The sequence below is a fragment of the Phycodurus eques genome, chromosome 12 (assembly GCF_024500275.1).
Source record: "Phycodurus eques isolate BA_2022a chromosome 12, UOR_Pequ_1.1, whole genome shotgun sequence".
NCBI lineage: Eukaryota > Metazoa > Chordata > Actinopteri > Syngnathiformes > Syngnathidae > Phycodurus > Phycodurus eques.
This window is the reverse complement of record NC_084536.1, coordinates 5,724,353-5,746,179: the sequence shown is the minus strand read 5'-3', so window position 1 is coordinate 5,746,179 and position 21,827 is coordinate 5,724,353. Positions and strand designations below refer to the sequence as shown.

General features: G+C 40.5%; 1 protein-coding gene across 5 annotated transcripts; it reads left to right on the top strand.

Moving 5' to 3' along the window:
* Positions 1–883: 883 nt before the first annotated feature.
* rbm44 (RNA binding motif protein 44) lies at positions 884–20,933 on the top strand. Of its 5 annotated transcripts, none has more exons than XM_061692127.1 (11): positions 884–945; positions 7,232–7,730; positions 11,828–11,880; positions 11,946–12,077; positions 12,317–12,449; positions 12,627–12,655; positions 14,298–14,358; positions 14,426–14,495; positions 14,574–14,684; positions 14,767–14,843; positions 20,485–20,933. In XM_061692127.1, the coding sequence occupies exons 1-11, from the start codon at positions 911–913 to the stop codon at positions 20,752–20,754; spliced, it is 1,470 nt and encodes a 489-aa protein (XP_061548111.1). In that variant the 5' UTR covers positions 884–910; the 3' UTR covers positions 20,755–20,933. The 5 variants fall into 5 exon arrangements, with proteins under 5 accessions (XP_061548111.1, XP_061548112.1, XP_061548110.1 ...); XM_061692128.1 differs by having other exon boundaries at positions 14,571–14,684; positions 14,776–14,843; XM_061692126.1 differs by having other exon boundaries at positions 14,571–14,684.
* The last annotated feature ends 894 nt before the right edge of the window (positions 20,934–21,827 follow it).

Genomic DNA, 21,827 nt, shown 5'->3' with positions numbered 1-21,827 from the left:
AAAATTTGAAGAAATATATATATTTTTTTCACATTATCAGTCATTTTCTCAAAAAATTGCTAATATTTTACAAATTCTGGCAGGGTATATCAAAACGTTTTGCACAACTGTAATAAGACACAAACTAAACTGACTCATTACGGGTGGTGGTCAAATGTCATATGTCACAGACTTCCTTGTGACATTTATGATGCAGTATAATGAATAATTCAATAATTTAAAAAAAACATTATTTCCTTGTGAAATGGTCAATAGAAAATATAGTGTTTTTTTTTTTTAACAATTACCACACAACCATTTCATTTAGCCTTGAGGTTGTACAGTACTGTATACAACTGTGCTGTAAGAAAAGCAATACAATTTAATAATGAATGTTTTAACAAATCTGCACCGCATAGTTTAGTTAAACAAATTCAGTATACAGTAGACAAATAGCTGAAGAGGAGGAGAATGATCGTTTGGAAGTAACTTTCTATAACCCTCATGCTTTGCTTTTATGTGTTCCAATTAGTATTTTTGTTATTTATTTTATACACGCCAGCATTATCTGTTCTTTGTAAGCGATTAATTTCCAAATGTAAATTGTTTTGTTGAGTTATCCCCAATCCCACATCATTTCCATAGTTACGCAAGCAACCCCAAACTGTTTTTTTTATTTTTTTTTTATCCCAGAACTCTCGAACAAATAACTCAACAGACACATTCTTAAATATTTATCTGTAAATCAAATATTTTGTTTTCCTACATTCGTAGCAATGTGATTTCAGTCTTTGTGTGTGAGGAGGAAAGATTTTTCAAAGCAAAACTGTGTAAAATCCACTCGCCGTGTTTTCAATAGACTGCAGCCCTACTTTTGGCCAGAAGAGGTCAGTCGACACTAGAATTGAAGCTTCTGCGACAATCAGGTGAAATGCTCCACAGAAGGCGGTTAAAATCCAGAATCAGGTTTGACAGTCGCCCGCTGTTGTCTCCCTGTAAGCTTACTCCAGGTGCTTATTTGACCACTTATTCGCAATTTCTTAACGGTCAATTCATAAATAGAACAAGCCTCGAATATTATCGGTCTTCTTTATAGGTCTGTCGATGTTTTTTTTTTATTTTCAGGCCCAGGAGGCGCTAGCTGCTAACTTGCTAGATATCATTAGTTCGTTTTGAACGGTTCAAAATGAGGTTGCTATCGTTTTCCACCCATTTTATAGTACAAATTCATAAGTATTTCTCAAAACACGCCGGTTCGAAGTGATCAGCACAGAGTTTGGAATGCTTGCTAGGCACCCATAGCTGACCAAGGTTCTTCCCCTGTCGATTGACTTCCCCTATCCACTGGTCATGTATTCCTTTTTCACTTGGAAAGTCCCCCAAAAAACTCTTGCCACTGCCTGAACCATTTGTACAACCAAATGCCACACAAGAAACCATTGTGCAATGGCTAAATCATAGGACAACAAATATCATTGATGCGTAGATAAGCATGTGACACATCAAGCAAGAAGAGATCAAATGCTCATCGCGAATAATAAGTGCTTACGTCTACAATACAATTTTAACATATCTCTGGCTGTAACTGTGTTACAGCAGGGAGGAACCTCAATGACAAAATAGCAGATAAGGGGGATTAAACAGCTACAACGAAAGCTTACGCCAGTAAACCGGAAATGAATCCGTTATTGCACATTTCACCCCTGACAAGAAGCGTATAAAGTTAAAACTATTTTAATACGTTAAATATATAATATAGTATTAGTGCTGTTATTTGTTCGTTTGCTCTGTTTTGCACCATAATTCTCCGTTTTGAGATCTACAAATTGATAGTTCTTAAAATTACATGTTTTAATCAATTTAGCTCTGCTAAATTTGAAATAATGTTAAGAACAAACAAAAAATGTAAATACAGTATCTACACTTTAACTGGAAAGCTGTGTAAACTTTTTTATTTTTATTTTTATTTATTTATTTATTTATTTTTAATTCCTCTAAAAGGAATTTTATAATTGCCTTTTGTGACGGTTGTCATTTTGCCACTGGGCTTGTATTTCAGGAGTTTTGTGCGTTGTTGCAGAAAACTGTCCTGTCGCGTCCCTGTGGAGGATAAGGCGTCCAGTTACAGTATTTATAACATTGACCAGACCTCGTGTGTTTCGTAAGCATGTCGGACGTGAATATTTAAACACTAAGCTAATAGTTTCACGACGATGAACTGCTGTATTACATGAGTGATTATAGGCTACAGCTTAACTATATGAAAAGCGAACGTCACAGTATACTCTGAAGCGACATTATGAGCCACGCTACATTAGCTGAGTAGCTTCTGAATATGACTTGCAGTAGCTGTCGAATAAGTCTTTCTAATCGTTCATAAAATGCAGTACATTGTAGTGAAGTCAGTTTAATGTGAAATTGTCTCCGTAGTCTGATGGTAGACACTAGCAATGTGCAAGCTTGTCATAATGAGACGTTTACCAACCATGACTGTCCTTAGTATGACTATCTATGTACTTCCTTGTCCATTCCGCTTTCTTGTCAGCAAGCTCTTCGCCTGTCAGTCCCATACCACACCCTTCCCCTAGGAATTGGGATACCCCTTCGTTCACATGCATGCGCAAAACCAAGGGGTAGAATTGGGATTGGCCCTAAATCTCATACTTTCTTCACCTTTTAACAGGAAATATTTACGTTTCACATTTTCAATCCCCGGTCCCGCCTGTGTGGAGTTTGCATGTTCTCCCGGTGCCCGTGTGGGTTTTCTCCAGGCACTCCGGTCTCCTCCCACATCCCAAAAACATGCATTAATTGGAGACTCTAAATTGCCTGTAGGTATGAATGTGAGTGCGAATGGTTGTTTGTTTGTATGTGCCCTGCGATTGGCTAGCAACCAGTTCAGGGTGTACCCCGCCTCCTGCCCGATGACAGCTGGGATAGGCTCCAGCGCGCCCGCGACCCTAGTGAGGAGAAGCGGCTCAGAAAATGGGTGAATGTATGTGGAGCATTAAAAATCTGCGGGGGAAAGGCGGCATGGCAGGCCAGAAAGCAGGCTGGAGTGCTGGGATACCCGGCCGAGTGTCCTCCCCAGCCCAACACTGCCCTCCCCCCCAAAGATGGTGTGAATCCAATGTGTCATTGTAATAGTTATATAATGCTTTACTTTCTTGTTTACATCTTGTTTACATCTAGTGCTTTGTCTTTTGTCTTTTTCCTATATTTAGTTACCGTTTCACTCTCTCTACTTTTTTTCTGTCACTCCCCTTTTAAAACTTTGTTCTAATTTACTGAACGACTAATTCTCAATAAATATCCATCAGAATACAAAGAAACCACAGTGGTAGCTTAAAAAGTCCACTGTGACACAGTAAAACTGTTACAGTACAAAAGGGATACGGATCTTTCTTTCTGTTTGACCTAACAGCCGAACAGGACCCAAAAAAAAAAAAAAGGTTTTGGCTAAAACGAGAGCTTGTTTCTATTTCAGTAAAATATAGCCACATACCTGGCAAGACCTTAGTTGCCCCCATACCTGACAGAAGTTTAGTCGCACGGCATTTGCCCTCAAGCTTCAGACATGATTGTTTTAACTTCTCGGGTTTCATCTGTGAACCAAAGAGTCAGTCTCTTAGGACGCGTTTTAAGTCTTAATTCTGCTACGGTGTCGAAGAGCGTTACACAGAGCCTCATTAAAATCATTTGTGAGTTTATCAAAAAGACCCACATAAGAAGGAAATGAGGCAATTGCTGAGGATAATAGCTCTGCAAGTGCAGCCGTAATAAAACTAATATTACGGCTCCTATAGCATTGGTTGTGGTCAGAATGAAGGCAATGGGCCAAGACTTCAAATTTTATGAGGTAATGGTCAGACATAACTGTGGTATAAGGGAGTACCATTACATTTGAGGTCGCAATGCCCTGGGTTAATACCAACTTTAGCTATTACCATTATTATGGTTCGGTTTTTTTTTCATTGCACAAAACCAAAAGTATCACTTGTCTGAAATACTGCACCTAAGAGTTTCCAACGTGTAATTCATTTGAATATTAGTTACCCATGATTAATATATATAAATATACCCCAAGTGAACTTTAAATTCTGTTTTTAAATGATTTCATTAAGGGGGAAAAAACTATTCAGTTACCTGGCCATGTGTGAAAGTCATTAACCTCCTTGTTAAATCATGAATTAATTGTGGCTCATTAAATTTTTGGTAAATTTTCACTGATCACACCCAAGCCTGATCACCTCTAGACCTGTTCAATCAAGAAATCACTTAAAAAGCTGAAACAAAATGTCACAATCCAAAGAAATTCCAGAACAGTCGAGAAAGAAATTGTCATGTATCAGTCTGGAAAGGGAATCCAGCCAACCATTGGGATAGCCATTATCCTCACATGGAGAAAACATGGAAGAGGGGTGAACCTTCCCAGGAGTGGCCGGCCTGCAAAGATTACCCCAAGAAAACAGCAATGACTTATCCAGCAACTCAGGACAACTTCTAAAAAACTGCCTGGCCTCCCTTGTCTCAATTAAGGTCAGTGTTCAGGACACAATAAGAAAGGGGGGGGGGCATCCATGGCAGAGTTACAAGGCAAAAACCACTGCTGACCAAAAAGAACAAAGGCTCGTCTTACTTTTGCAAAAAAAAAAATTCTGAATGATTCCCAAGACTTATGGTAGCATATTATGTGGACTGACGAGATGAAAGTTTAGTTTTTTGGAAGGTGTGTGTCTTGTTACATCTGGTGTAAATGGTAGGACAGTATTTAAGAAAAAGAACATCATACAGTCAAACATGGTGGTGGTAGTGTGATAGTCTTGTGCTGCTTCACTCCTCCAGGACCTGGACAACTTGCTGTGATTGATGGAACCATGAATTCTGCTCCTTAACAGAAAATCCTGAAGGATAATGTTTAGCAATCGGTTTATGACCTCACGCTAAAGCGCACTTGGGCTTTGTCGAAGAATAACGATCCAAATACCAGCAAGTCAACTTTTGAATGGCGTAAAAAAAAAAAAATTAAAAAATGGTTTTAGAGTGGCCTGATCAAAGTCCAGACTTGTAACAGATTGAAAAGCAGTGGCATTCTCGAAAACCCTCCATTTTTGCTGAATTTGAACAGTTTTGCAAGGAAGAGTGGGCCAAAATATCTCTAGAGATGTGAAAGACTCATTGCCTGTCATAGAAAATGCTTGATTTCAGTTGTTGCTGCTAAGGATGATCCAACCAGTGATTAGGTTTTGGGGGGGCCATTACTTTTTCACACAGGGCCAGGTAACTTTGAATAGTAGTTGTCCGTAAGAAATTAAGCAACCATTTAAAAACAGCATTTTAAATTCACTTGGGTTATATTTGTCTATTTACATTTGTTTGGTGATCTTAAGCATTAAAGTGGGGATACTATGCAAAATATAATTTGAGAAAGGGGCCAATACTATAGGAATTCCATGTCTGAGCTGTAAGATTCGTCAGCCTTGCCGAGTTGGAGATCGGACTTGAGGAAGAGGGTTTTATTTTTTTAAATCCTGCGTGGCGAATGTGGAGGGGACGGATCAGGGTCATTATGAATCTGAAGGGGATGTGTATCCCTCATCCCCATTACCATCTGCGCCCTTGTCTGAACCCATGTCGGCGGGACCTCCTCGCCCAATGACAGAGGGGGCCGCTGTGCCACACCGGTCTCGCTCTCATGCATGCAGAGGGGGCGGCGCACGCGCAGCTGTTGCGGCCGTTCATAATAACGAGACCGCGCTTGCGCTTCAGATCAGGAGAGCTAGTGAAGATTGACTAAAGCAGTGAAAAAGACTGACTTTCAACCACCATGTCTTATAGTGAGACTGTGTTCGATGGAGCTTAAAACAGGCAAGTGCGACCAGATGGAATTTTTTCTCACGCCCACTGAAAAAAAGGGTCACATACGAGACCATTTTGGTCGCAGTCTCAGGTTAATAAGTGATGACAACAATGAAACTTAAGAAGGGAAGTTATCGGCCCCAGAAAGTGGCACTCATCAAAGTGCTAAGTATTGGAAACTTTATTGATGGTTAAAGTTCAACCGCGGAACCAATTTTGTTGCCTTTTGTTTTCATGAAGCAGGTAAATTTAAAGTTTGTCGAACAGCGTCCAATGTGTTTTCGTTGCAAGGGTCCACTTTACATTGATCATCATGATATGTTAGATATTTTCAGAAGACATGATCAATCCTTCAATTTCTGATACCATTTGTCCTCATAAGAGTCGCAACCTACTGGAGCCTATCGTAGCGCTGACTTCAGGCGAGAGGTGCACACTAAGCTAGTCATCAGTCAATCACAGTGCACATACATATACTGTATATAGACAGAAAAAAACATTTTTGTAATGTGCGAGGAAAAAGTACAATATTGCATCTGTTCAGTCTCGGCAGATACAGTATTGTACATTTTCCTCCCACATTTCCAAATTATGTAAATAGAACATTAGCTCAATTACAAGATTTAAGATTTGAGTTAACCATTTACCCACTGGACTTTTCCGGTTAGGAAGACGCAACCACATCCAATTTTTTTTTGTAGCTACATAGTTTTGCCAAAGATAAAATCTACTGAATATACAGGGTGATTGAAAAGTAACTCCCTATTTTAAAATACTTATTTATTCCTATGTTGTAATATTTAAAATAAATAAATAAATAAATAAATTGTGTATGTTCCATGATTAAAGGAGCAAGTAATTTTTTCATATGTTGTAATATTTGTAAACATTTTTTTGTGTATGTTCCATGATTAAAGGAGCAAGTCTATTCTACCAAACCAATGACTTTGGAAAAACTTGAAGGGCGAATACGAGAAGTTATGTCTTCCATCCCACAAGAGTTCCATGTGAAATCAGTTAATGTGGTTCCCAGGCGGCTTGAGAAACTGGTGGCTAATGCTGGCGCCCATATCAAATTTGAAATCAAACTCCATGCAATACACTTTCTTCTCATGTTCATTTCTTGTAAGAATTATATCCATCCATTTTCTTTCGCGCTTATCCTCACTAGGGGTCGCGGACATGGGATTTGAACCCTGGTCCTCATAACTGTGAGGCAGATGTGCTAACCAGGCATCCACCGTGCCGCGTAAGAATTATATTTCAGAAATAAATTACAAGTACTTAAAAATATGGAGTTACTTTCCATTCACCCTGTATATTTTAGCAGTGCATTGTGGATGTTTACAATGCTTTTCCTGTTTCATACCATCCACATTGTTTTACGTTTCAGGTTTGAATGGCAGGAGTTTGAAATAGAGCTCCAATCCAAGCTCTACAGCTTGACAGAAGATGAAGTTGAGTCGAGTAACATCCCTGGTCTGCCAGTTTTACCCGAACAACACAACTCCCGGACGTCTGCTGAGGGAAATAAAGGGGAGCTTTCCACGGAGCAGTGTGTGGAAGATATTAAAGGTGACTCACTGGACACCAGCATCATTGAGGATGACGACAGCATAATCTGTGCATTTAAGAACAAGGTGCTAACAAGTGAGGCTCAATCTGGTAGTGAATTATCTGCAGCCAGCGGCAACACCATCGTAGAAGAGTGTAAGATCAGCACTGCGGATCAGTGCATCTCTGCAGTGCCTTGTGTTTCTTCATACGGCATCATGGCGGGTGCACCATTCACCGAGCATTCGTCAGCCTTCACCCAAACTGAAGAGCTTCTCACAGCCGACAAGAACATGCTTACTGAACTGCACATGTCTGACCTCGACTATGTCGCTCAGGTCAGTTAAATTCAAACAACTTCAACATGTCAGTTAGGGATAAACCGATTGTCAATTATATTATTAAAAGGCCAATGCCGATATGTGTCTTGATGTCGAATATCAGCATCGGCCTTCCCGATTCCCACGATTATTAATCCCAGTTATTCCTCATGTTGAAAATCTTCATTTTTATTGCACTACTTTCCAACAAACAATGTAAGTTTTTAGTAAAAAAATTTAAAATAGGTAAATATTTTAAAAGGAATGAATAACAGATAAAAATAAATTACCCCAAAAAATTCAACTTTACCAAGGGCTAACTGGATGCTATTACAAAGTGCAATCACAAATTGCAACTTCCATCCATCCATTTTCTGAGCCGCTTCTCCTCACTAGGGTCACGGGCGTGCTGGAGCCTATCCCAGCTGTCATCGGGCAGGAGGCGGGGTACACCCTGAACTGGTTGCCAGTCAATCGCAGGGCACATACAAACAAACAACCATTTGCACTCACAGTCACACCTACGGGCAATTTTAGAGTCTCCAATTAACGCATGTTTTTGGGATGTGGGAGGAAACCGGAGAGAACCCACGCAGGCACTGGGAGAACATGCAAACTCCACACAGGCGGACCCGGGGATTGAACCCGGGTCCTCAGAACTGTGAGGCTGACGCTCTAACCAGTCGGCCACCGTGCCGCCCAATTGCAACTTACTGGAACAAATAGTTAATGTATAAAATGAAATAATATTAGGCTGGTTTTCATTTGAAAACCCCTGTCAATATAGTGAATTGTCAAGGATGAGGGGGGGGAAGAAGAAGAGTGCCCCTTACAGTAAACTCTTGACAGGTCACGTAATGACAGGTTTATGGCTTTGACCTTTGATCTTTAGGGGGTTTGTTTTGATCATGTGACTGTCATTATGGCTTCCTCTACTGGTCATAAAACAATAAAATGGCAACTTCAAAAGGTCATGAGAGGCCACCTTGCAACCCAAAGGGTTATAAAACAAAACCAAATTTACTTTAAAGGGTTATAAAACAAAATTATCACATGCTATGAAATTCGGTACTTCCAATGACTATGCAAGGTCAGACTGGGTTACGTAAGGTCAGGTGGTATAATTAGGGCTAGGGTCACACAAGGTCACCCCTAGAACATGCCTGGGCAGACGTCTGGGAGAGGGGAGGGTGGAAGGAGGGTGTAGGGGTCACGCATGAATATGTGATATGTCAGGACAGGAAACATGGGGATTGGGGTCTGTGAAAGGAGTCTTCAGCTTTTAGCAGAAACTATTGTTGCAACGTGAGGTCAGACAGGGACATGTTGTGTCCCGTGGTATAATTAATGCATTCTTTTAAAACAATAAAATGTTATAGAGAGAGGTCACGCGCAGTCATCCCCAAGCATGTCAGGGTAAGTCAGGAAACACGGGATTTGACAAGGGGTCAGTGTCCTAGACTTTTTGGTTTCAAAACTAGCTAGCCAACATTTTGTTGTGTATATGAGGTAATATATTAAGTCAATTAAACAATTCTACGGTTTCATTGTCATAAGTCTTCTGAGGGGACTATAATTATGAAGCAGTCTGAATTTGACATCCCTTTTTGGGACTAAACAATGGAGTTGATGATTAAATAGGAATTAAGACTGATCTTAAAACCTTTTTTTTTTCCACAAAACTTCATTGCTACTGATGAAAGAAGAAAACAAAGCTCTTCTTACCATGTCAATGACTGAAGGGGACTGGATCTCAGAGTCATAGGTATACATGATAAATGAGTGGAGGAGAGGTTATATGATCAGTCTTGTGATGAGGATATACCCTCAGGTGTAATTGCTGGATGTGTTCAGACATATCCCTTGTGAATGCAGCCATGTCAGAACTTCAATCATCTGAGTGGGTTAAGGCTTCAAATCTCAACATTTTAACTAAAAATGAGCTATTGTGAATTTATGATTGTGTTCCTAGCAATAAAATGGTTAAGATCACAATTAAAACGCGGTAGCGATGAGGTATGCCTATGCATCAGGAGCTGTCTTTATGAACTTTTCTCAAAGTTTGTTAGTTCAGTACAGCATTAAAACACAAAACAGTATTTACAAACAAAAATGATGAAATATACTTCTATTTTCTTAGACAACTCCCAAACACTTGAATTTTTAGTTGTGCGGTTCTTTAAGGTAAAAATACGCATACATGATGGTGAATGTATACAGCAGAGCAGACTATTACTCCAGACTAAAAAAAAAAAAATTCCATTTGTGTATAAGCAGTAATATAAGTCAATCAACGAATTATATGCTTTTACAGTCATAACGGTCCCCTTCCTTCAACTTTAGTGGTATAGAAGGAAGGGGGTTTGCTAAAACAGCTCAGGTTAAACAAGCTCAACACGGCAAGTCACTGTCCTGCGTGATAAGATGATGTTTTCAAATTTGTTCTTGCTCTCAGGACACAAGATACTTGCTGTCTCTATCATGCATTGTTTCAGAAACTCTCCTTGGGAAAGAGGCTTGCTGGTTTGAATGCCAGCAAAAAACTAGACTCGGTGATTGAATCTTGGATGGCAGTTTGTCAGATAAAGGTGGTTTGCTGAGCCTGCAAGCTTGATTTTAACCCCTTGGCCGCAGTTCCTGCGTTGATTGGTTGTTAGCATAATCCAGCATCCTTGGTGGAAAAGTGACAGCTGATGCATGCATGCAAATCAGTCACTTTTCACGAAATTTGCCGTTTTGAACTCAAAATAGGCCATTTATGTGAATCATATAGATCCAGTGAGTTTTTCCTGTGGGGCGTCGCTGCCGCCGGCGCTGACATCATCGACTGTTTCAAACTCTTTGAACGCTGGCAGCTAGATCCATTCCACACATCCACCATCCGCACACAGATGTAATTGTGAATATTAGTCCGCGGCGGTCTAATATGTAAGCGCCTTGGCATGAGGCGTGTGCGCTCGGGACTTGCTTTGTTTGGATAAGTCACAGGAGTTGACGAGACCAGAAAAAACACTTCCCCCGCTTCTGCTGTTAAGAAGTAACGGTACTTTTACTCCATTACAATGATCTAAATGTCGCCGGCTACTTTTATTTATCAATTATTGTTTATTTATCAACTATTTCGTGCGTGAGACTACGACTTACGCATTGTTCGCTGTTTGCACCAATCTAATTTAAGCGCTAGTGACTTTTAAGTCGAGTTCACCAATTAAACGACACAAACTCACATGACCTCACACAACGTCTTCTATTGGGCTTCCCGGGCATAGGTCTTAACACTAGATAAGCCAGCCCGTCTGATTTCAGCTCACTTACAACTTGAGAAAACACCCTACAATGTTTTTTTTTTTTGGCACCTTTTACATGCCTTTGGTGTTTGCATGTCTGCTGATGTTATATTCCTCTAAAACCGCAATGGTTTCTTAACAAATTAGACATACAGCCTTTGACCGGACTCAAGTGAAAAAGTATTTAGTAGTCCATTCTGTATTAAACACTCGGCACTCATTGTCGACTTTTATTTTCTTTGGCCCACTCATGGTTGAAGAAGTGTTCAGAGCAGTAGCAAAATAAAAACAGAACAGCCAAAGGCAAGTCAATGCATCACTGTACTACTGCGCTACCTGGTAGAACCACTGGACATTACAGGACAACCTGGTGGTACCACTGGGCATTACAGGACAAGGTCAAATGAATGTAGTCATGATGATTATGGGAAATTCTGTACCAATATTTGGTGGGCTGGATTGAAATGATCAACGGGCCGGATGTGGCCCGCGGGCCGTAGTTTGCCCGGGACTGATTTAGCCCTATTTTTACTTTTTTCACCAGCGCTCCATTTATTTGATGGGCGACTGTCCTGCTTGGCATAAATTGTGGACAAATCGCCGAATGTGAAAATAACTCTCAATTTGCACATTTACTGTATCTGGATTAGCACTAACGTCTTTATTGCCAAACCCCCCCACTGCAACCTATTTTTTAAAATGTGTTAGGTCTGTTGTCCTGGCGATCAAAACCTACCTGCACACTTTGTGTTTGGCGGTGAAAATACCAGGACAACAATTTTAAAAGATGGACATTGATAGTAGCTGTGTACTTTTTTTATATTTCAGGAATTTAACAAACTAAAGGTGGCCCAGGAGGTGAGAAGCAAAAAAGAGAAGAGGTATCTAATCAGAATGGATTTACTGAATGACTGCATTTTATTGATTTATTTGTTTGTTTGTCTAGTCTGTATCACCGCCAGGAAAAGCAATGCGACAATTTAGGATGTGCTCAGAAGGCGGAGCTAAGTGTGCTGGCCCTGCAGTACCACATGTGCCGACAGCACATTTGCCAGCACGGAAACGTCAGTCATAAACTGTAAGGTTGTTTCTTTTTAATGTGCAGTGGAACATAATTGGTTCTATGACACTGGTTGACCTTCATTGCTCTCATTTGAAAAAGTTTTTCAAAATCTGCATTAAGTATATGAGAAGTTTCAAGTAACAGTTTAACATTCTTAAATGCCATATAAGTGTGACATCCTATTCACGTTAACGTCTGTGGACATCATATATGCTGACAGAAGACAATTGTTAGGGTTTCCTTGCTCATTGTAGGTCATCTGAGTCTCCAGCCAGTATTACGAATGATCTCCAAAAACTGGAATCTGACTACAATCAGATGAGAGATGAGATCCTGGCAGGGATTCCTCTGGATCATCTCAAGCCGTTGACTTTAGACTGTGAAGGGGTGAGAACTAGAATGTGTTACATTCCCATAAAGACAAAATGCTTTAAAAAAACTAAACAAAACATTGTGCACCGCCTGAGAAATGTTGTAAAACACCCATACTTGTCTCAAGATGACATAATCCACTTTGTTCTACATGTGTATTTAATAATGAACTGAATTTCTTTTATTATGTAGAACATAGATAAAGTGTTGGAAAATCCGGGGTATGTTTACACATATTATTGCACTTGTTCTTTTAAGTTAAGGTATTACAATCCCAATTCCAATGAAGCTGAGATGTTGTGTTAAACCTATATAAAAACAGAATACAATTATTTTCAAATCATGTTCAACCTATATTTAATAGAATACACTACAAAGATAAGATATTTAATGTTCAAACTGATAAACTTGATTGTTTTTAGAAAATAATCATTAACTTAGAATTTTATGGCTGCAACACATTCCAAAAATGTCATGTTTACCACTGTGTTACATCACCTTTTCTTTTAACAACATTCAATAAACGTTTGGGAACTGAGGACACTAATTGTTGAAGCTTTATAGGTGGAATTCTTTTCCATTCTTGCTTGATGTACAGCTTCAGCTGTTCAACAGTCCGGGGTCTATGTTGTCGTATTTTACACTTCATAATGCGCCACACATTTTCAATGGGAGACAGGTCTGGACTGCAGGCAGGCCAGTCCAGCACCCGCACTCTTTTACTACGAAGCCACGCTGTTGTAACGTGCAGAATGTGGTTTGGCATTGTCTTGCTGAAATAAGCAGGGGCGTCCATGAAAAATATGTTGCTTGGATGGCAGCATATGTTTCTCCAAAACCTGTATGTACCTTTCAGCATTAATGGTGCCTTCACAGATGTGTAAGTTACCCATGCCATTGGCACTAACACAGCCCCATACCATCGAGATGCTGGCTTTTGAACTTTGCGTCGAAACAGTCCGGATGGTTCTTTTCCTCTTTGGCCCGCAGGACACGGCGTCCACAATTTCCAAAAACAATTTGAAATGTGGTCTCGTCGGACCGCAGAACACTTTTTCACTTTGCATCAGCCCATCTTAGATGAGCTCGCCCCAGAGAAGCTGATGGCGTTTCTGGGTGTTGTTGATAAATAGCTTTTGCTTTGCATAGTAGAGTTTGAAGTTGCACTTACGGATATAGCACGGAACTGTATTTATTGACATTGAAGTGTTCCTGAGCCCATGTGGTGATATCCTTTACACATTGATGTCGGTTAGTGATGCAGTGCCGCTTGAGGGTTCGAAGGTCACGGGCATTCAATGTTGGTTTTTGGCCTTGCCGCTTACATGCAGTGATTTCTTCAGATTCGCTGAACCTTTTGATGATATTATGGACCGTAGATGATGAAATCCCTAAATTCCTTGCAATTGTACATTGAGGAACATTGTCCTTAAACTGTTCAACTATTTTCTCACGCACTTGTTCACAAGGAGGTGAACCTTGCCCCACCTTGGCTTGTGAATGACTGAGCAATTCAGGGAAGCTCCTTTTATACCCGATCATGGCAACCACCTGTTCCCAATTAGCCTGTTCACCTGTGGGATGTTCCAAGCAGGTGTTTGAGGAGCATTCCTCAACTTTTTTGCCACCTGTCCCAGCTTTCTTGGAACGTGTTGCAGCCATAAAGTTAATTATTATTTGCTAAAAACAAAGTTTATCAGTTTGAACATTAAATATCTTGTCTTTGTAGTGTATTCAGTTAAATATAGGTTGAACATGATTTGCAAATCATTGTATTCTGTTTTTATTTGTTTAACACAACGTCCCAACTTCATTGGAATTGGGGTTGTACTTTGACTCTGCTTTCTCATTTTGAAATTGGAGGTCTGGGGTGACATGCATGGAGGAAGCACAACAAGGCAGAACATTATTAGAGTGCAGCCAGGTACGTTAAGGACTGCTGTAGTACCTTCTTTAAAATGTTCTTCATAAATAATGTTTGACTTTATCAGGATGCTCAGAGAATGTCCAGGAGCACCAGCACCACCTGTAAAGTGAACACTCCTGAAGAAAACCACTCAAGTATGCAATAATGAAAGCACACATTTATTTTCAAGCCTGTGGTGGTTTGAGTCGTGTGTCCTCTAACGTGGACAGCAGGTGCATGCAAAGAGCTGAACACGGGTGAGGTGTGGTACGATGCCAAGGAAGACATTCATCCAGCTTCTATACCTGCTATGGTGGAAGAACAGCCAGAAGACATGTCAAAAGGTACGATATATGACACTTTATGGTTGCTAATGAACGCCACCTTGATGTATTTCTTGTCAAATCATTGTTAATTTTCTGGTAGCAAACACAGAATTGGCCAACGAGACGAAAATGGCTCCTGGACTTGGTGTCCCTAAAATTACCAACAATGCGACTGAGGTGAGTCCACTCCCGTGGGTTCAATCATAGGGATTTCCTCATCCAACTTCTTCACTTCCGATCCAATACCGATATTGCAGCCTTGAGCTTTGGCTGATACAGATGTCCGTCCGATCCGATATCAGCAATAATCATACAACCTCAATTCCAATGACGTTGGGACGTTGTGTTAAACATAAATAAAAACAGAATACAATGATTTGCAAATCACGTTCAACCTATATTTAATTGAATACACTACAAAGACAAGATATTTAATGTTCAAACAGATAAACTTGATTGTTTTTAGCAAATAATCATTAACTTAGAAATGTATGGCTGCAACATGTTCCAAAAAGCTGGGACAGGTGGCAAAAAAGACTGAGAAAGTTGAGGAATGCTCTTCAAACACCTGTTTGGAACATCCCACAGGTGAACAGGCTAATTGGGAACAGGTGGGTGCCATGATTGGGTATAAAAGGAGCGTCCCTGAATTGCTCAGTCGTTCACAAGCAAAGATGGGGCGAGGTTCACTTCTTTGTGAACAAGTGTGTGAGAAAATAGTCAAACAGCACCTGCACAGGTTTCCCTAGGTGTCATTAAATTGCTTCAGTTTGCTTCAATTGTCTTAGTTGGGTTCAATATGGGGAAGACTACAGACTTGACAACTGACCAGAAGACCATCATTGATACCCTCCATAGGATGGGTAAACCGCAAAGGTTCATAGCTAAGGAGGCTGGCTGTTCACAGATTGTTGTGTCCAAGCATATCAATGGAAAGTGTAGTGGAAGGACAAAATGTGGCAGACGATGCACCAGCAAAAGAGATGACAGTGGGCTTCAGCGGATTATCAAACAGAGAACTTAAAGAATCTAGCAGAGATCCAGAAAGACTGGAATGAGGCGGGAGTCACAGCTTCAAAAACCACCACATTCAGACGGGTTCCTCGGGTCAAGCCGAATCTGAGCCTGAGCCAACATAGGAAGCGTCTCAATTGGGCCAAGGAGAAGCACTGGACTGTCGGCCAGTGGTCCAAGGTCCTCTTTTCCGGTGAAAGTAAAGTGTGCCTTTCATTCAGGAATCAAGGTCCAAGGGTTTGGAGGAAGGCGGGTAAAGAACAGAACCCAAGCTGCTTGAACTCCAGTGTGAAATATCCACAGTCAGTCATGATTTGGGGCACAATGTCCAGTGCAGGTGTTGGTAAACTCTTTCTTAAATCCAAGGTCACCGCAACAGTAGCAGAAAGTTTTAGAGGACTTTATGATTCCTTCTGCTGGGGATCTGGCGATGCAGATTTCATCTTCCAGCAGGACCTGGCCCCTGCCCATACCGCCAGAAGCACCAAAACCTGGTTTGATGCCCATGCCATCACAGTGCTTGAAAGTTTAACTTTTAGAATTGAATTATGGAAATAAATAAACTTTTCCATGATATTCAAATTTTTTGGAAAGGGTCTGTATATGCCAATTTTATGTGGTTATACAGCGCTTGTGTACCAATATTTATTTTCTTCAGAGATATGTATCACGGGTTGAATGCTAATTTCCGTTAGCTCGTCAATGGTGTTTGTCATTGATTGTGTGGTACCTTTTTTGAGCTAGCTTGTTTTTATTTTATTTTTATTTTTTTAACAAAAACGACAAATGACAGGGCAGTTGGACACCGTGAGGCCAATGACTGCTGATGAGACCAAGATTAACCTCTACCAAAGTGATGGAAAGGCCAAAATAGGGAGAAAGAAAGGATCTGTTTATTATCCAAAACACACATGCTCATCTGGGAAGCATGGTGGAGGTAATGTCATGGCTTGGGCTTGCATGGATGCTTCTTGAACGGGCTCACTAGTCTTTATTGATGATGTAGGGTTAACCCAAACCAGAAAACAAACTAATTTTTATTGACATGATCAATCTTTTTTTTTTTCATAGAATAGCTGAGAAATTATAATACTGTGGTATGTCGATATCTTGTGTTTTGGCAAATCTTTTTCTGACAGAATAAGTGAGGAGGCAATCTTGTCTTTATGGGGTTTTATTACTAAAAAGAGAGAAAAGTCTTTGCAAAGAGGAAACGGTACAAGTCTTGCGAGTTGTCACCCCTTACTGAAGCCCAGACAGAAAACCCCTTTGATATATCAAAGTGAGAGTGACAGAGAAGGAAAGCAAAACAATTATCTTTGTCCAGCTGCACTCAATGTATCTTTATCGAAAAACAGGTGGTAGTCACAACATGGCTGGGAACAATTAGTACGCACAGTATAGCCGGGAAAAAGCTAGTAGTCACAACATAGCTAGGAACAATTAGTACGCACACAGAGCTAGTAGTCACAATGAAACAATAAAGCATGTGAAGGTTGTATAAAAATAATGGAAGTAATATTTGGTATATATACAGCATACATTTGCCAACTGAGCTGCCCCCTTTTGATTATATTAATCACATATAAAAGGAAAGGTATTTCACATATACCACATATTGTTAAACAGGAATGATCAAAACATAAAAAATTTAAACAAAAATCAATCAAACGATCAAAGGGTATAATATATTGCTAAACACTAAAAAACTAAACAACAAAACAAAAAGAAGAAAACAAAAACAAACAACTCCAGACATCACCCCCCGTTTGATAAAGTGACACATCATCCCACCCATCCTCACTTTAGCAAAATACAAAAAAAAACATTCTCGACATCCAAAAAGCGGTAAATACCGGACGGAATTTCACTTATCGACTTCAATACTGGACAAATATCGTCAACAGCATCCGTGCGAAGTGGATGCTGGCAGTGTTGGTGGATTGGCAGTTTTGGTTCAATTGAATCACCGGATAGTTCCTGATTAACCCTATATTTGCTGGTTGACAGCATTTGAAAGTTTCAACACCTCGATAGGGCGGGGACCTACGCGAGGATCCTGTTCGTGGACTTCAGCTCAGCATTCAACACCATCATCCCTGAACTCCTTTCCTCCAAGCTTCTCCAGCTCAGCGTCTCACCTGCCATCTGCCAGTGAATTTACAGCTTTCTGACGGGCAGGACACAGCAGGTGAGGCTGGGGGACGCCACCTCATCCACACGCAGCATCAGCACTGGGGCGCCCCAAGGTTGTGTCCTCTCTCCACTGCTCTTCTCTCTCTACACGAACGACTGCACGTCAACGCACCCGGCTGTCAAACTCCTGAAATTTGCAGATGACACCACTGTCATCGGCCTCATCAAGGACAGTGACGAGTCTGCATATCGACAGGAAGTGGAGCGGCTGGAGCTGTGGTGCGGCCGACACAACCTGGACTGAACACGCTCAAGACTAGAAATTATCGTGGACTTCAGGGGGCATCCTTCGCCACAGCTGCCCCTCACGCTGTCCAGCTGCCTTGTGTCAACCGTCGAGACCTTCAAGTTCCTGGGAATTACAGTGTCTCAGGACCTGAAGTGGGCGATCAACATCAACTCCGTCCTCAAAAAGGCCCAGCAGAGGATGTACGTCCTGCGGCCTCTGAGAAAGCACGGCCTGCCACAGGAGCTGCTGAGGCAGTTCTACACAGCGGTCATCGAATCAGTCCTGTGTTCTTCCATCACAGTCTGGTTTGGTGCTGCTACAAAAAAGGACAAACTCCGACTGCAACGGACAATCAAAACTGCAGAAAGGATTGTCGGTACCACCCTTTTTTAGGACTTGCACGCTGCCAGAACTAAGACAAGGGCGTGCAAAATCCTCTCTGACCCTCCGCACCCCGGTCACCAGCTCTTCCAGCGCCTTCCCTCAGGTAGACGTTCCCGATCAATGCAAACTAGAACTAGCAGACATTCTAACAACTTCTTCCCTCTTGCAATCACCTTCTTAAACACCTAACCTACAATTCCATTGCTGACAATTTTTTGTCTTTTGTCTTGAGTTTATCACATTTCTGTCAGGCCAATTATATATTACTCGTGCACTCACTGTAGTAGTCTCACCACGCTACACTATTTGCATTTTTGTTGTTGACCAATACTAGCCACTCATGCCAGAGTAGCATCTGCTCCATTTGCACACTTACTGAGGAGTATCTGCAACATTTGCACAATCAACATTGTCCCAGACTATCGTACTACTCGCTTGAAGTCTCGACACCCTTTGCACAATGGTCATTGCACCGGACTATTGCAATATTAGTCATTCGAACTGCTCTAAGTGCTAGAGGACTCTGCATCTTTTTGCACAATTGTCCAAAAAAACCCAAAATAAAAATAACTAGCAACCCTTTATTGCTCAGTGACTGTTTTTCTCAATGTCTTTGTGTCTCAAAAGTGTTCTCTTGTCAATTGACTGTCTGTTGTCGTACTAGAGCGTCTCCAATTACCGGAGACAAATTCGTTGTGTGTTTTTTGGACATACTTGGCAAATAAAGAAGATTCTGATTCTGAAAATATTTGGCTATGACCTCTTTGTATTTAAAAGCCTCTAGCCAGTGCTTCTCAAAAGTTTTACCCCAATACCATGTGGAAAACAATACTTGGCTCTCCAACTACCACCATGATGACCATTAGAATACAGTAGTGTAAAATTGGAACATTAACACTGTACTGAGCTTTAGTTAGTAATTCAATTAAGATGTATTCCACATAAAAGTTAAAATACAATAAATAAATGTTTGAAAACAAACATTTCTAAGTGACAAATGCAAATATATTGTACTGGATTAAAGGGAACAAAGGTCGATCCTTTTTGTAATAAGTTTCAGCACGCCCTGTCTGGTACAGTACGTGAAGTTCTAACTGCTTCCGCGTCAAGGGCACGAAGCTGTCAACAAAACTTGTTTTCAAAAGCGCTATCATAAACTTGTTCTGACTGTGTGCATGTTTGCTGAACCATTCAGAGAATGAACACCCTTCGCTATCCGATGTTCATTATGTGTAATGGGGAGTAATTATTTATTAAAGTAGCTCATGAATAATTAGCTGCTCTTGTGAAATGTTCGAACATTGGTAAAAAAATAGAACAGCTAACGCTAACGTGGTAAAAGTTTAACTTTGCTTGGCCCCATGGTTTATGAGGAAAGTGTGTATCTCTTCATAGCCAGCAGAGGGCAGTGCTGATTTTTTTATGAAATACACTTGGATTTTTAGCAAGAGTGAAGTGATGTTTGAGGTAGTTTCCATCAATTCAGCCATTGTCCTTTAATTCTGCTTATCCGCACTAGGGTTGCGGGCCTAGTGGATCCTATGCCAGCTATATTTAGGCAAGAGGCGGGGTACACCCTGAACTGGTCGACAGCCAATCGTGTCGCACATATAAACAAGCAAACATTCACACTCACATCCACACCTATGGGTAATTTAGAGTCTTCAATCAATCTACCATGCATGTTTTTGGGATGTGGGAGGAAACCAGAGTACCCGGAGAAAACCCACGCAGGCACAGGGAGAACATGCAAACTCCATACGGGCGAGGCCAAATTTGAACCTGGAGCCTAAGAACTGTGAGGAAGATGTGCTAAACAGTCATCATCATGCTGCCCTTGAGATGGTTGGTTAATGAAATAATATAGAAGTCAGGATCTCAACTATTAGGAATGATTTTATGTATGTATGCTAGGTCATTTTACTATATATCATGTTCCAGTTGCAATTGGACTGCAACGAAATAAGTGATGATGAAGTTCTACATCTTTTCCAGGCGACCACCCAAAAACGTTTGGGGGTCAGCAGCACACCCACGGCAAGAGCAACCTTTGTGCCCCAGCACTACGGCACCACAGCTGCATTCGACACACTGATGAATGAGCTGACACACATCCACCCAGGTGTGGCAAGGCAGAGCATTGTGGGCGCTTTGAAGGAGCTGTGGGACATTTACCAAAGTGATCTCTGGACTCTGCCCCTCAACATTATCAGGAAAATAGCATCTGATCTCCTTAACAGGCGAGTGAATGTGACGCCACCTTGAGAAAATGTTTTGTTGACCAAAAAAAACGACATTCATGTTTGGCCTTTGAAAGTCATGATACACCGACAAGGTTTGGAATTTACGACTTGGTTACTAATTTGCTATAAGTTTTGCATTGATACCTTCAGGTTGTCAGATTTGTGCTATCGTGACGGTTTTTGTTTTCAGTAGTTTCCGCTACCAGCATGCTGTTATGTTATCATATTTGTTTAAATGGTTTGTATGCTGCTGTATTTGTTTGTTCTCTTGCGATTAAAATCGTCATGCAAATATTTCTCTCAGCTTTGTAATGACTTAATAGAACCAGTCTTAGGGGTATGGTGAGATGAGGACTCACACTAATGCTTTTGTGTTGTTTAAACTAGGACTTGTTTGTATCTTGAGTAATAGCAGCGCAAGTCGTTCAATACATCCCAACTAAATCATGTACAAAATATGCATCTCATTCAGAATAAATGCTATTACTTTCCAAACGGGCAAACACTAAAATGGGGACCGACTATTGGAGATTTTTCCGCATGCCGAAGCTTCAGTTAGATCAAGTGTACAACTATTTTTTTTTTTATCAATAACACAATACTGAGATGTAAGCTTTATGTCTTTAATTATATCCCTTGTGCATCATAATCACAATACATACAGTACGTAGGAGTCATTTGAGACAAAACATGGTTCAGGCTCTTAAAATGTGTCATGATTTGTATCCGTTCAACCCCTCAAAATGTTCAATGGCATCAGACCTATCCAAAGATGTTTTTTTTTTTTTTTTTTTTAATGCCAACTATGGACAATAAAAGCAGTGTTGTGCTATGACCATAACTCCAAATATGCCATATTAAATAAGAATGTGAAATATTTTACATGATGTAATTAGTCTTGAATAAATCACAGCAACATACAACCCCAATTCCAATGAAGTGGGGACGTTGTGTTAAACATAAATAAAAACAGAATACAATGATTTGCAAATCATGTTCAACCTATATTTAATTGAATCCACTACAAAGACAAGATATTTAATGATTGTTGATTGTTTTTAGTAAATAATCATTCACTTAGACTTGTTATGTCTA

Coding starts and splice junctions, on each gene's coding strand:
- rbm44 (XM_061692126.1), top strand. CDS start 911: ATGCTCCACAGAAGGCGGTTAAAATCCAGAATCAG. Junction 946..7,231: donor CGGTTAAAATCCAGAATCAG/GTTTGACAGTCG, acceptor TTTACGTTTCAG/GTTTGAATGGCAGGAGTTTG. Junction 11,881..11,945: donor AGAAGCAAAAAAGAGAAGAG/GTATCTAATCAG, acceptor TTGTTTGTCTAG/TCTGTATCACCGCCAGGAAA.